Source organism: Bombus huntii, chromosome 2 (genome assembly GCF_024542735.1).
Source record: "Bombus huntii isolate Logan2020A chromosome 2, iyBomHunt1.1, whole genome shotgun sequence".
Taxonomy (NCBI): Eukaryota; Metazoa; Arthropoda; class Insecta; order Hymenoptera; family Apidae; genus Bombus; species Bombus huntii.
The window spans coordinates 21,037,309-21,051,603 of NC_066239.1; the positions used below are offsets into that span (position 1 = coordinate 21,037,309).

Consider the following 14,295-nt stretch of genomic DNA (forward strand, 5'->3'; position numbering starts at 1 on the left):
GCTGTTTCGAGGACCATCCATAAACAGATAACAGAAATAATGAATTTAGAAAGTTTAGGTTTATGGTGGGTCTCTGGGGTAATTGAGGGTGCGCGGTGGAAACGATATGAAATATCGTTTCACTGTCAATGGATTTAACAGATTTTTTAGCACGAAACAGTATACGATCGTTTGGATGTTTGAAATATATTGCGTAAAACGTTTTGATGTTGTTTCAACAATGAGTAACTTTTAAGAAGCGATTAATCCAATATATCAGAAAATGTTCCGCCGCTAACGAAAAAATATATTATTGACTACAGATGGCATTGGTGTATGCCCGATATACGGGGTGCCGAACCCAGGATTCATCGTGTGGTCGCCACCTATAAGTGCACTCATACTCACAGGTCATCTCGCGGGCGCCACCTATAAGGGGCACCCGAAGTGAGAGGGTTAGAGATTGATGGATATAAGTTCACATATACATATGTATATATATACACAAGTGTGTATATCTCCTGTAATTTATTATTTTTATTATATGTAGTATCTACTTTTTCTACAAAGTATTCTACGTAATTTATTAATTGAAATATAAGATTCGTAGAAAGATGTGTGAACGATAACCAGGAAATCGTGTACAATATAGTTAAAGACTTACACATAACCTCTGTATCTCTAATAATAATTGAAATATATCCAGCGGTTTTTAACATGTATACAGGGCTACAGAAATCCTTACCAAACTATTCTACAAGTATTCTAAAAACTGTTATAAGAAAATGTGCGAGTATCGCGCTGGATAATACGGAAAATGTAATATATCCTCCTATTTTGGATTTATCCTATCATGGTAGGCTTAAGAGGAAACATGAAAAGTGGCATAATAAAATTAAAAAATTAGAAACTGTGGAGGAAAAATTAATTGGTATGAATATGCCACATTACTATGGTTGGAAATCGTTATGTTTAGAAGAAGGAAAAATTCCATACAATTCATTGAAACATGCTCAATACATTACACGTACTCATGTTACAAATTCTAATAAATTACCGGACTTTTACGATTCAATTATCACAACTGAAAAATTAGATGCTCTGGTACAAACTATTACAAAACATATAGAAAATGTTATTATTTTTGAATATAATCATAGATTGTGAGTATAATTGCCTTGTGTTAGAAGTATAAAAATAATAATAATAATTTTCCCTTAAGCGATAAAAGTATTAATAAATTTACATTTACAGAAATAATTTATAGAATTAATATCATAAAAATATATTACAGAAAGAAGCAAGAAATAACAGAGGAAATAGAAAATATTAAAGAGAAATTGCTAAACGATGCTGTTATAAATGCACTTGTTTTTCAAATCAATCGAATAATGCTGTCAGCTTTATCTTCGACGACACCACATTTATTGGAAACTGAAGTAGATTTTAAACCAAGAATAGAAGCATTTTGGTTTGCAGGTGACATACAACGGCCGACTCTACAGAGAAAAGCAAGAGAGGGGATAGAACATTTGAAAGAATATGCAAATGATCCAATAAATATGCCTGTTCAATATGTTGGTTCTCCAATTCTACAATTAAGACATCAATTTCCTTTAAAGGAGATTGTTTCTCCAATATACTCTACTAATCCAGAATTAAGTATTCCTGAGTTCAAATTTGATCCTAGGGTACTAGCTTATAAGTTTTCGTACAAACATGCAACTAATATACCTGGTTTCTGGCCCGGTGATCCTGCTGAATTTGGTTTGTTATCTTATCACAATATAAATAATGTATTTTTTAATTCAAAGATTAAGGATGAAGAAGCAATTACCGTGCAAGCTATTTTTGCATCTTATAGTTGGTTATTATCGCAGGCTTGTTATCAAGGTAATACATTATGCGATAAATATTTCTTTTAACGAAGTTACTTCAATGTTTCTTACTATACATGTTTTTTTATTTCCTCTTACATTTTTTAATTTCAGGCTTTTCTACGTTCAACGATATAACATATCCATTAGTGTCGCAAACAATTTTGACAAACGGTCAATATTGGTCCTTCTGTGTTTACCAGTTGAACACCACTTTATTACATTGGGAATATGCAGATAACAATCCTGCGCGTAATATATGTTGGATAACAGAACCAATGATGTTGTTCGATAAAATAGAGGATGGAAAAATTCAAGGGTTCAACGAAGATGTTTTAAAAAAATTGATCACGTTTTATATCAATATGCCTGCAGCACGAAGTAATGAAAATATGAAACCATACTTGGGCGAATCTGTGAAATATGTTGCTGACATTACTGATCCCGAACGAAGAGCATGGTTAGAAACAAGATTTAAGCACCTTATGTCTAATAGACCAAGACATCAGTACGTACATATATGTATAAATAATCTATTTATATACTATTGTATACTAAGAAACGATTAATTATCGTCACATAAAAACATTAATTTCTCTTTGCTTTATAGGTTACAGCCTGAAATATATCATTGGCAGAAAATATATATGATTGATAACGCTACTCGCCCTGTTGATAAGAAACGTGACCCGTGGCAGTTTGGTTTCTCGGCTGCGAAACGAAGATTAAATCAGCATCAGCCGGCTTATATACCAAGATGTTTAAGAGAAAATCCGAAAAAGAGAAAAATAGGCCGTTGGGCGAAAACATATTATCCAAATGCATAAACCACTAGACTTATGTATCTTGAATATAAATGTTGTATTAATAAAAAATAAAGAGAACAGTTATCAGTTAAATTTCAATTAGAACGTTATTTCAATAGTTTTCCTTTCAATATCAATCCGTACAGCAATAATTATACGTCTTTAAACAACTATTTTTCGCGTTCTTAACATACAATATAAACAAGTTTAACATACAATATAAAAGAGCTGGTATCTGTATAAGTCGAAGATGTCTCGATCGTATCGATAAAGTAATCTTACTATTGGAATGAAATTTTTCGTGATATGATATTAACTTTTGAAAATGGTCTACATTTCCGATAACAGTTTGATTACATCAATTGAACATGACGTTGAACTATATACATGAATATTTTTATTTGCACTGATGGGTTTTTATTCGATTTATCTCTTACAATAACGATTTATAATTAGAACTAATATAATATATAATATAATGATATAATATAGTAAGGAAGTCATACTATTTGTATTTCAGAGTATTCATAGATTGCGGAGATAATTCTAAACAAAGTGTACCTTTCTGTACATCCTTCAAAACTACGTGTCTTGGGGAAGTAGCCCTGAAATAGAAATTTAAGATAAAAGTTTGTTTAGGATAAAAATAAACATTTCATCATTTATGTTAAATAATTACGCAATAATAGTAATAATAACAATTTTTTTCACCTATTGTATAGGACAACGACGTTTTCCGCTGAAGGTGTAACGAAGGCTGCAGATTTGATAGTATCGGTATCGGTAATAGAAATTCTAACAGAACCTCTGTCAACGAATCTGCTAAAATGTTTGATAGCATAATACATAGGTTGCTTATAAAATTCATCGGTTTTCGGGTTGACGATAATAGCTGCGTCGATATTATTATTAACATTGTTTGGTCCACCAGTTTCGTCCAAAGCTAAATTCCAATCCACCCAACCAATTGACCAATGGTTCATGTACTTGATGCAAAACACGTTTCGTTAACGATTAACTTTTATATTTGAAAATAGGATAAATATTCTTCAAGTAAAACGACCATAAAATCATGTAGGTTCTTTTACCTCTATTATGCTTAAAATATATCTTTCACCTCGATGCCACGATTCCAATTTAACTTTCGAAGTGTTCCATATTGGAGGTCCTATGGCGAGGAGTACCATGTCGATATAAGTTCGTAAACTAATTATTTTGCAAATTCGACTTTTTACAATCCTTCGCAAGTAAAAAGTGTGCATTTTTCGTTCATAGGATACTACGTATGTGCGAGTGTGCGCATAAAAGGCTTACCTATTACAGATGCTTCGGTCATGAAAATTAATTTGTCTGGGAACTCATCGTGGGTTTGATCTAATACATCTGCGGGAGTTTTGGAATCTTGATACCAATGTACAGCTGTCCCGGCAACGTATTTCTTTGCGTTTTGATTTCGGAACGTTGGTTCGATAAATTTGGGTAATACCTGTCTATTTTCATCAAAGGCGAAAATCAGTGTTTTATTGTGCGGCGACGATGCTAATGTCGGACCCAAGTTGTTAGCGATCCAATTAGACATTGTTTCGGGTTCCCATCCCATAGAGATATTTGGCAATTTTAAAATAAAGGCAAATAGTGGCTCGTTACCAGTCGTAATAGCCCATATGTCAATACCGTTGTTTTTATATTCATCGAGGAACTTTAGCAGATAGTCAGCGTAGACTTGGTAATACTCTTCTTTTAAGAAAGCTAATCAACGATTATTAGATTAATTACCGTTTTTTTTTTTTTATTTTCTAATTTGTTTTAGCACACTTCTATCATACGTACTGAGTCCGTTGTCGTTGCTTTTCATCCATAATGGAGCAGTCCATGCAGCACTGAAGAATTTAATTTCGGAATTGAATTCAAGCGCTTTCCTCGCATATAGTAGTTTGTAATCGAAATCCTCGTTCGCAAGTGAAAAGTGTTTAAGCGTGGTGTCATTGGGCGTATCGTCATACGTATACGATCTTTCTGAAAAATCGCTCGCCCCAATAGGTATACGACCCAGTGTGTATCTGCTTCCTTCCTTTGGATCATAATATGCTCTATAAATAATTCAACACTATAATTATATATGTAAAATAAAAAGGATCGTACACTTCGATTGACAATTCAATTCTATAAATTCGATAAATTTGAAAGAGATATGCGACGAGGTTTATGGAAAAATAAAATTATATACAAGCATAGGGTAGATTCTTTGTATGGCGCAACTTTTACGGAAAAGAGATATCACAGTATCGTGGATATTTAAAATATTGATCACATTATCTCTGTAGATATCAATGATTACCGAATCAATTGAAGTTGAGTAGCTGGGCTGAGTTTTGCTATGTTTATACCAGTAGAATCGGTAAATGCGCCACCGAAGCCAAAAATCGTTTGATACTTTTTCGTATTATCTATGGTGAGCGTTACGTCCACAGGGAAATTTTCGCAGCTATCGAATTTTAGTTCTGACATCTTCATTCTCAGCCCCTGTTTATTCGACACATACCAATAAGAATTACCTTCCTCTGGAACTTCCGGTCTACCATCTGGTAGTCCATCGCAATATGTTGCATTGCAAACACATGCGATTACGTCGTTGTCTATACGGTACGGCACGCACTCATTCGCGATACCTATGATGAATGAGAATATTTCCACTAAGTTCGCCAGAAATGAAATTTATCTTCACCGGCAATCAACGAGAGCTTACCTTTGCTGAAGAAGAAAGTAACTAGCAGAAGTGTCTTCCACGCGTGTCTCATGGTGTTTGTGGAAAACTAAAGCAGAAATATGAATAGTAGCTGACCGGCACTCGAATTTATATAAGTATATATATTGTCATGCACACAAAAATAGTAAGCTATCTAATCTTCACCTACCTGTCGCTTATAGTTAATATATTATCTGTTTGTTTTCTAAATGATTCTTTTCTAATTTTTGGCGGTATCATCCGAGTAAATAATTGTCTTGTGCTGATAATAATAATAACTTTACTGCTTGTTTACATATCGACTTCTATAAATTCCTATACAATGTAATTAGGTTGTCCGAAAAATGTCTTTCTTTCGTAAACGGGTTTTTTACAACAGTGCACTTTCATACAAACGCGAAACCAAGTTTGTGAAATGTCGCGGTGTTTATCTCGACATAACAAAATGGATCGTACGTAATTCGACAAAATAATATAAAGCAAAAAACGTTGTGCGTCCATTATTTCCTCATAAAACGAAAGAAAAACTTTTCGGACAACCTAATATACGTACATTGTATTTAAATGAATGTATTTTTATACATTATTATATATATTAATTTTTGTATATATACATATAAATATATTACGTATACATATTAGGTCATCCTATAAGTTCGTGTCGACTTTTGTGTATACATTTCATGTGTCGATCTATGAACATATGGCGATAAAGGACCAATGCACTTGAGCTTAGCTGATCGAGAACAGGCTAGAGCAGATTTTCGTGGGTATAAAATCGTAATATAGCGAAGACAGTGATTTCTAACGGTAAAAAATCATGAGTGAAATGCGTATCCATTTTCGACATCTCGTGTTATATGAATTTCGGAAAGGAAGTTCTGTAACAATTGCCACGAGAAACATATGTGGTGTTTACGGAGAAAATGCGCTTTCATCTCGCACCTGTAGGAAGTGGTTCCAACGTTTTATAGCCGGGAATTTCTGTTGAGGAGACGAGGAACGCTCCGGACGTCCTCCTCAGACAGACGAAGATAAAATTCGTAATCTTGTTGAAAAATCACGAAGTTTGACAGTTCAAGAGATGTCAATGTTCTGAAAATACCTAAGACAACGATTCATAGGTGTTTAAAAAAATGGGGATGGTGTCATAGTTGAACGTTTGGATGCCCCATGAACTTACGGAACGGAACCGTCTTGAACGAACGACAGCGTGCATGTCATTATTTGCGCGTAATAAACACGAGCCATTCCTTAAACGCCTGGCAACTGGTGATGAAAAGCGGATACTTTACGAAAACCCTGAACGGAAACGTAGCTGGTCCCAACGAAATCAGCCACCTCAACGCTGTGCAAAACCAGGGTTACATCCACGTAGAGTTCTTTTGTGTGTATGGTAGGATTATAAAGAAATACTCTATTTTGAACTTTTATCTAGTAGTGATACCATTAATTCAGACAAATATTGCGCTCAGTTAGAAAAATTAAGGGAAGCACTAGCTGAAAAACGACCAGGTTTAGCGAATAGGAACAACCTTATCTTCCATCACGACAACGCTAGACCGCATGTCGCGAAAAGCGTTACAAAAAAATTGTCTGAATTTAATTGAGAAATTTTACCATATCCCCCATATTCCCCAGACATTGCCCCATCTGATTACCTCCTGTTCAGAGCATTACGACACTTTTTAGTAGGTAAAAAATTTGAAAATATTGACATTCTCAAAAATAGCTTAGAAAATTATTTTAAAGAAAAACAAGAGAACTTTTATCGAGACGGAATAATGGCCCTACCAGAAAAATGAGAAGAAGTTGTACAACGAGAGGGGGATTACATTTTTTCATGAGACTGAAAGGTATGTGAACAATCTTAACATATGTAACCGCTCGAAAAACGGCAGGAACTTATGGGATGACCTAATAGATGCGATACATATACAGGGTGGTTGGTAACTGGTGGTACAAGCGGAAAATTTTTCGTTCGAGGCTTTGTTTTCGAGAAAATCGACTTTGAATTTTCGCTCGGTACGTGTGCACTTTATCGCGTCTCGTTATAACGGATCTCACTGTAGAAAAATTAAAAAAAAGAAAATTAAAAAAGAAATTTTTATTCTATATTTTCGACTTCTTTCTTCGCGTAGAATCATCCCCTTTCCGCTTGCACCACCAGTTACCAACCACCCTGTATATGGTATTGATATACAATATGTACACAGCTAAAGTGAAATAAGGATTAGATAAATTTGAAAGGGAAAGTTCAGTTAGTAGACGAAGATATGAACATTTCAGATTTTTCAATTTCGTTTTATCGTGTTAATAGATAATAGACTGTTACTCGATGATTCGTTATTCTTATCAGGTATATCGATTATTGTCGCAAAATGTAAGTCTTCGTCTGGAATAGTATGGAGAGAATTTCAATTTCGAGATGCACGTTTTATTATGTTATATATTAGCGTTATAATTTATTTATAATTTATAGCGTTATAGCGTTGCCATTTATCGGTACATACAATATGACGATATTACAAATTATATTTAATAATCAACGAGTTACAAGTTGTAACTTACAAGTTGTTACAAGTTATTGTGCATAAATTACGGTATTCATGGAGTATGCAGGTAATTCCAAGCAAATAGGATCCTTTTTCGGATCATTGATAACGATGTTCTTTTTCCGGGTATTGCTGTAAAAGAAAATAAATTTCGTGAACAAATTATTAAACTCAATCCCAGCAATGTTGAAAACTGAGTAATTGGTAAATTATTTCGTAATTTTCTGTAAAATAAACTGTGATTACTTGTTATATAGAACAACTACGACTTGATCCGAAGGTGTTACGAAGGCTGTAGCTTTAACATTGTGCGTTTCGGTGATAGCAATCCTAACGGAGCCTCTATCGACGAATCTGCTAAAGTGCTTAAGAGCATAGTACATTGGCTGTTTATAAAATTCATCGGCGTCTGCATTTACAATAATGGGCGAGTCGACGTAATTTTGAATCCAGTTTGGCCCACCGGTTGTGTCTAAAGCTATATTCCAGTCTACCCATCCAACCGACCAATGATTCATGTACTTCAAACAGAATATTTTTCTTATAAGTAGAAGTAATTTTTGTACGTGTTTAATGTATAATGTTTTCAATTAAAAAACTTTACGTCTCGTACACGATTATAACTGTAACCATTTACCATACCTGTATTATGCTTAAGATATATTCCTGCCCTCTGCTCCACGAACCTAAGGAAACTTTTGGATAATCCAAAGCTCCGGCACCTGCGTATAAAATGATGTTACCGTTATATATAGTTGTTGATCACGTGTAATATATAATAGTTCAAAAAGGAAATGTTACTACAGAACGTCCATGGAACTGACGTTTCACGAAGGAAACATATTATTTAAGTTGATCTTAAAATTCAATTAAAATCACTAGATACTTTTTTCTGGATGAAAAACTCGATATAGGTATATGTATATTTAAAAAGCAAACTTTTGCTCTTTGTGTGTAGCGATGCTTTGTAACAGTTGTTAGAGAAAGCAAGCGTTGTGTTAAACTGTTCCGTAATTGTTACAGAGATATAGTATTTGAATAGTTTACCTGTACATGCTTCAGTCATGAGAATAAATTTATCCGGAGAACCATTGTGTGTTAAATCCAATAATATTGGCGGAGCGAAACTATCCGTATACCAATGTACGGCTGTACCAACGATGTATTTTTTCGCGGTTTTATCTTCGAAGACTTTATTTACGAACCAAGGTAATTCGATTCTCTGATCATCTAGAACAAGAATTTGCGTGCCATTGTGGGCGGACGCTGCCAAAGTTGGACCCGCATAGTTAGCGACCCAATTAGCGAGAGTGTCTGGTGTCCAGCCCATAGTGTTGAGGCGATCAAAAGGTACATAAGCGTTTAATGGCTCGTTTCCTGTCGAAACGGCCCATACATCGATGCCATTGCTTTTATACGCGTCCAAAAATTTTACTATGTAATTGGCATATGCCTGATAATAATCCTTCCTTAAAAACCCTAGACATAAATTGTAAATTAGTATTATAATATATTACGAAACACGCTTAAGGAATTATTTGAAACGGTTCGTTTTCAAATAAAAAGGATACATTTTTCTATCGTTTTTTCTTCGATTTTTTCTCCTTCTCGATATCGTATCAACACACTTACCAAATCCATTGATTCGATCATTAGTTTTCATCCATGGCGGAGCTGACCATGCAGCACTGAAGAATTTCACATCCGGGTTTAATTCAATGGCTTTTCTTAGATATGGTATCTTATAATCGTAATCTTCCTCAGTGAGGCTAAAGTTTTGCAGTGACACATCACCAGCGACGTCATCGTACGTGTAAGGTCTCGTAGAGAAGTCAGTTCCAGCGATTGGTATTCGACCTAACGAATACCTGCTCCCGTTTGAACCGTAGTACGCCCTGCAAGCGATTAAACACCCTCAGTTGTACGTATAGCAACATACGTAATTAGATCGAGGTAATATCATGTTCAAATAATTACATCAAATCATGTCGCACGTTCAAGAAGCAAACGTTATCGTGTTATCAATTTCTTTAGGAATTACAAGTCCATCATTGTTCATATTCGCTTTTCGGAATTTTTCAACGATATTTTATAATTCGTAACTTTAAAAATAAAAAGATAAAACAAATTTCGATCGTTTTCACATTTACTCATAAATTGTAGATCTTGGAAATATTTTGTGAAATATTAAGGCGTTGTTTGAAAATTTTACGTAACCGTAGAGATGTAATATGTTCGTTGCATAATTGTGTATTTATCGAGGTTTAATTACCGCATCAATTGGTCCTGAGTAGCCTCGCTGAGATTTCTGATATTTATTCCCGCCGAGTCCGTAAAAGCACCGCCAAAGCCTAAGACGGTTTGATATTTTCTCGATGTATCTATATCTAGAACTGTATCGGCGCTGGAATTTTGACAAGAACCCATCCGCGCCTGTAGCATGCTCAGCCTGAGACCCTCTTTGCTCGAAACGTACCAGTAGAACGTTCCGCTCTCTGGGACTTTGGGGTTGCTGTCCGGTAGCTCGTCACAGTAGGTTGCATTACAAACGCAAACGACACTGCCCTGGCCAAAATTTCGAGGCACGCAGTCATTTGCATCGCCTATGATTAAAGATATCTGTTGTTAAATATTTTACAATCGGTAAGATGCAATTGCGCGAGCTAACGTTAAAACGTATAGTATATAATTAGAGGAAGAAAAATACTTTGGATTCGGGTATTTTTTATTTTGCGAACATCGTTGTTAAATTTGTCAAGATTTATCCTTACTTGCAACGATGACCAATATTACAAGCAGAAGCGGCGCTTTGCATTTGTCCCACATAATTATCGATGACTACTGAAACAGAACATTCACATACATATACATAGGTTTGTATTTTAAAGAATTACGTGTTTTAGCGACTTCCCATTTGATTTGCGCGAAAGCGAAAGAATCTATTATATTAGAAAGATTCCTTTCTTCGATAGGTGCGGTTGAATATAACATTTGAACGATCGGATGTTTCCTATGTGTTCGGTTCTTTTTCATAAAACGTATTGTTCTCGGTAGTCTGTACGTTGCGTCACCTGTCGCGTCGTTGCTTCGCTGCTCGCGTTACCTATATCTACGAATACCTCGTATCTTTCTCTCTTCTTTTTCGCTATTTTTCCTTCTTTCTGAGAAATACAGGTTAGTTGCAACAATGATCTGTAGACGGTTGCTTTCGGATTGAAACACACATTCCAACGAACTTTCGGACGTCGAACAATATAGTTATCGATCATAGCTGTATATTTCACGTTATAACGATTGCCTAGAGAAAATATATTTTAACAAGTCGAGTGTCGAATCCCTCGCCTCGACGAAACAACAGAAAGGAAATTGCTATTGACGTATAAAGCGTTTATAAACCGAAAATGTCTCAAAGTACGACCATGACGCCGGTGAAATGAAAACGTTGACACGTAGAATTTCGATTTGGCTTTACCGTTCGTCTAAGGCTCTCCGTATAGTTCGAATCGTGGATGTCATCTACTGTATCGTGCAACGAATCGCCACATTTTATGCACATTTCTGACCACGCTATATCGATTACTTATTTATGCACTCGTACGTTATCGTTTCTCGTGATACCCGAGAATGCAAATTTCTTTCATTTTGCTCTGCAAACTATTCAGGCAAGTGAAAGATCTTGTAATTTCGTTCGAATTATAGCTATCTAATTGGTAATATACATAGCGATACTGCAAGTATATCGGAACGACAAAGAAAATTTTAATTGGCTATGTTACGAAAGAAAATATATATGAGATATATAGCGAGTATTAGCGAGACGGAATGTTATTTGAAACAATAAATATGCATGCGAGTATATTATATGTATACGTCTTATAAGATATTATTTCTCATGCTTTATAAATAGACCGTGAATTGTTTACCATTTTACCTGCACTTTTGTGATCTTTTTTTTATCAAGAATATATTCCTTGCTTTTTTTTTTGCAGTGTCATGCACTTGTTACCTATGTTTAGAGAATACGATAATCGAACAATGCGAGAACAGAAAGAAGAGGGACAAGTTTGCTCATTATTGCCATTATTTTCTAGTTGTATCGATACTTAGAGCTTATAAAAAGCGTAGGAATTTTCTAAGCGGATTGTAACGAATGATCAAAGCGTTTAACCGAATAGATCGTAAACTGCTTTATACGTATCTTTGTTAGGATTACGAGGCGCAGGACATAGACTGTAGGCATGAACATGGGTCTCGCGTTTATGTATGAACCGATGTGCGATGACCAATGCAAGTAAAATTCGCGAGTGGCACGGGATGTTCTTGAAAAACTCACCGAATAAACGAATACAACGATCTGTAAATATGTTTGGAAAAATGTGTTTGAACCCGATCTCGTAAAATGTTACTGCGATGTGCTGAATTTAAGGTCGAAACTGGCCAAGAAGTGAAATTCAGTTCTTTATATATATTCTAAAATGGTATAATTTTGATGGTGGGGCACGCGAGACTTGGCGATATAGCACAGTGGTTCCCAAACTTTTTTTAGTCACGGCGCATTTTTAAAAATGTAGAGATAACGCGACGTACGTGGTATATAAGTTTTACAATTTATTCCAAAGAGGCATTTGTACACACGAACATTGATAAAAAAAAAAGAAGAAAAAAAGTATCTCGCTTTTTCGCGGCGATGCACCTAATCTTATTCCGAGACGCACCTTTTGGGAATCACTGATTTAGCACGATGCGCTCGCGTACGACACAATCGCATATGACTCTATCCCAGAAAGAGATACACCAGACTAAACATACGCGTTTTCGCTTTGTGCAAGGTACGTTACTAGCGGTAACATTTTGTTCCACATATTCTCTTTTCGAGAAAGCGTTGCTCCCATCTAACATTTTCAATAAAATCTTGATTATTCGCTTATTTGAATGCAACGTTGAATCTTACAAATACGATAGAATCTTCGAAATATTTCGGATTTTTATTCGAACTACGTAGCGCCGTTTAATATCGAAAGTTCAACTTAAACGATATTCACGTCAGCATGTCGATTAAACAAAAGTATGAAAGACGAAGTCTTTGTAAATTCATTGCTCGCGTGGCGGCATTAGGTCAGCTTCAACGAAGTTAATCGTTTCTGTCTCGTGAAAATCAACGGGCGACAAACTTTGGATAAAAAGAGAATGCGCCGAAGTTTTGCTCCAGAAGCGACTTGAGCGATTTTCGTGAAATCTTACTATAGCGAGAACAATACTTGGTGAGAATCTTTTGTACAACAATAACAATGCGGTGAAATGCAGTATATTTCATTTTTATACTCCATATATCAGTTAAATATTTATCGAAGCGAGATAATCGCGATGTGTAGTTTCAGACCACAGATTCGGTGTTGACGAACGATATCATTGTAGTCTGGAAACGATGACGCCTTGCGATTCGCCAGCATCGTGTATCTTGAATCAAGAGGTGGCGGATTAGCGGATGTGTGTCATCATTGACAGCAGATCGTATTAGTAGCGAAGCAAAAATAGATCACAACCAACGTTAAACCTAAAATAGTCGAACAAAATTCAACCTGAGAGAATCCATTAAATAGAATATTGTGAACATAACAATAAATGATCGTGTTGTGTATATTATTACGCGGAATCGTTCGAAAAGGTACTTCGTAAAGACAACACGTGGTACAAACGTAGGAATAGGATCGAGTCGCGCTCAACGACGCGATCAATTTTAATAGCGGAATAAAATTGATATTTCGGTCGAAAATTACATTTGAACGAATTTCTCGAATCGAACGAATTTCTGGAATAAAGTTGCGCGCAACGAGACATTTCGAATCGAAGTCGTCTCGCTTCGTCCGTCTTTCATTCTCTCGTCAATTAGCTTTTATTCAGCCGCATTACTTTTAAAAATGCAGTTTGATTTAAAATTGATGTCGTATATCCAGATTTCTATATGTACATGTATTTGTATTTTATTTATCGTAACTTTAATGGTACGATCATAAATTACGTTTGCAAGTCTTTGAATATTTAGATTTCAATGCCAACGATACCCGATTATTTCCTTGACAATGCAGATACGTGACTATCTTCTAAAAACATTTTGTATTATCGGTTTAACCTTCCCAAACTGTTTAGTAATGAGAATGCTTATCACTCGGTATTTCTTCCTCGTTTGGTAATCATCAGTGACTCTAGCCGTATATCATAACTATGATAGATACATACATTGAGAAATAAGGTCGCGAAGACAGAGCGGTGCGAAATTCCCTGTGAAATTAATCGCTCTCGAGAACAGAGAATTCAGGTAACAGGAAAAAAAA

General features: G+C 35.4%; 3 protein-coding genes across 11 annotated transcripts in view; 1 reads left to right on the forward strand and 2 right to left on the reverse strand.

Moving 5' to 3' along the window:
• Positions 1-361: 361 nt before the first annotated feature.
• Positions 362-2,761, forward strand: LOC126874900 (39S ribosomal protein S30, mitochondrial). Its single transcript, XM_050637396.1, has 4 exons — positions 362-1,142; positions 1,274-1,872; positions 1,971-2,364; positions 2,467-2,761. The coding sequence occupies exons 1-4, from the start codon at positions 697-699 to the stop codon at positions 2,681-2,683; spliced, it is 1,656 nt and encodes a 551-aa protein (XP_050493353.1). The 5' UTR covers positions 362-696; the 3' UTR covers positions 2,684-2,761.
• A 295-nt stretch (positions 2,762-3,056) lies between these two features.
• On the reverse strand, positions 3,057-5,572 carry LOC126874967 (lysosomal acid glucosylceramidase-like). Its single transcript, XM_050637517.1, has 7 exons — positions 5,409-5,572; positions 5,001-5,331; positions 4,493-4,752; positions 3,977-4,411; positions 3,751-3,830; positions 3,374-3,648; positions 3,057-3,267 (listed from the first exon to the last, which is right to left on the reverse strand). The coding sequence occupies exons 1-7, from the start codon at positions 5,458-5,460 to the stop codon at positions 3,168-3,170; spliced, it is 1,533 nt and encodes a 510-aa protein (XP_050493474.1). The 5' UTR covers positions 5,461-5,572; the 3' UTR covers positions 3,057-3,167.
• Positions 5,573-7,823: 2,251 nt separating this feature from the next.
• The window catches only part of LOC126874840 (lysosomal acid glucosylceramidase-like), a 36,031-nt gene continuing 29,559 nt past the window's right edge, over positions 7,824-14,295 (reverse strand). For 2 of the 9 annotated variants that reach the window (XM_050637390.1, XM_050637360.1), the window contains exons 2-8: positions 10,735-10,801; positions 10,236-10,566; positions 9,596-9,858; positions 9,011-9,442; positions 8,606-8,685; positions 8,210-8,484; positions 7,824-8,095 (exon numbers count right to left, since the gene is read on the reverse strand). In XM_050637390.1, coding sequence (XP_050493347.1) covers positions 7,993-8,095; positions 8,210-8,484; positions 8,606-8,685; positions 9,011-9,442; positions 9,596-9,858; positions 10,236-10,566; positions 10,735-10,789 — 1,539 coding nt within the window. In that variant the 5' untranslated portion in view covers positions 10,790-10,801 and the 3' untranslated portion in view covers positions 7,824-7,992. Of the gene's footprint in view, positions 8,096-8,209; positions 8,485-8,605; positions 8,686-9,010; positions 9,443-9,595; positions 9,859-10,235; positions 10,567-10,734; positions 10,805-11,082; positions 11,301-11,435; positions 11,535-12,296; positions 12,422-14,295 lie in introns of those variants that run through there. The other 7 variants (XM_050637371.1, XM_050637391.1, XM_050637379.1 and 4 more) reach the window with 6 other exon arrangements.

What these genes read in the sequence shown, in the direction of transcription:
- LOC126874900 (XM_050637396.1), top strand. Translation starts at nt 697, where the DNA reads ATGTATACAGGGCTACAGAAATCCTTACCAAACTATTCTACAAGTATT. An exon ending in TTTGAATATAATCATAGATT is followed by an intron (nt 1,143 to 1,273) that starts GTGAGTATAATT and finishes AATATATTACAG; the next exon opens with AAAGAAGCAAGAAATAACAG. An exon ending in TCTAATAGACCAAGACATCA is followed by an intron (nt 2,365 to 2,466) that starts GTACGTACATAT and finishes TTTGCTTTATAG; the next exon opens with GTTACAGCCTGAAATATATC.
- LOC126874967 (XM_050637517.1), bottom strand. Translation starts at nt 5,460, where the DNA reads ATGAGACACGCGTGGAAGACACTTCTGCTAGTTACTTTCTTCTTCAGC. An exon ending in TACTTTCTTCTTCAGCAAAG is followed by an intron (nt 5,332 to 5,408) that starts GTAAGCTCTCGT and finishes CATTCATCATAG; the next exon opens with GTATCGCGAATGAGTGCGTG. An exon ending in ACTCAACTTCAATTGATTCG is followed by an intron (nt 4,753 to 5,000) that starts GTAATCATTGAT and finishes AATTATTTATAG; the next exon opens with AGCATATTATGATCCAAAGG.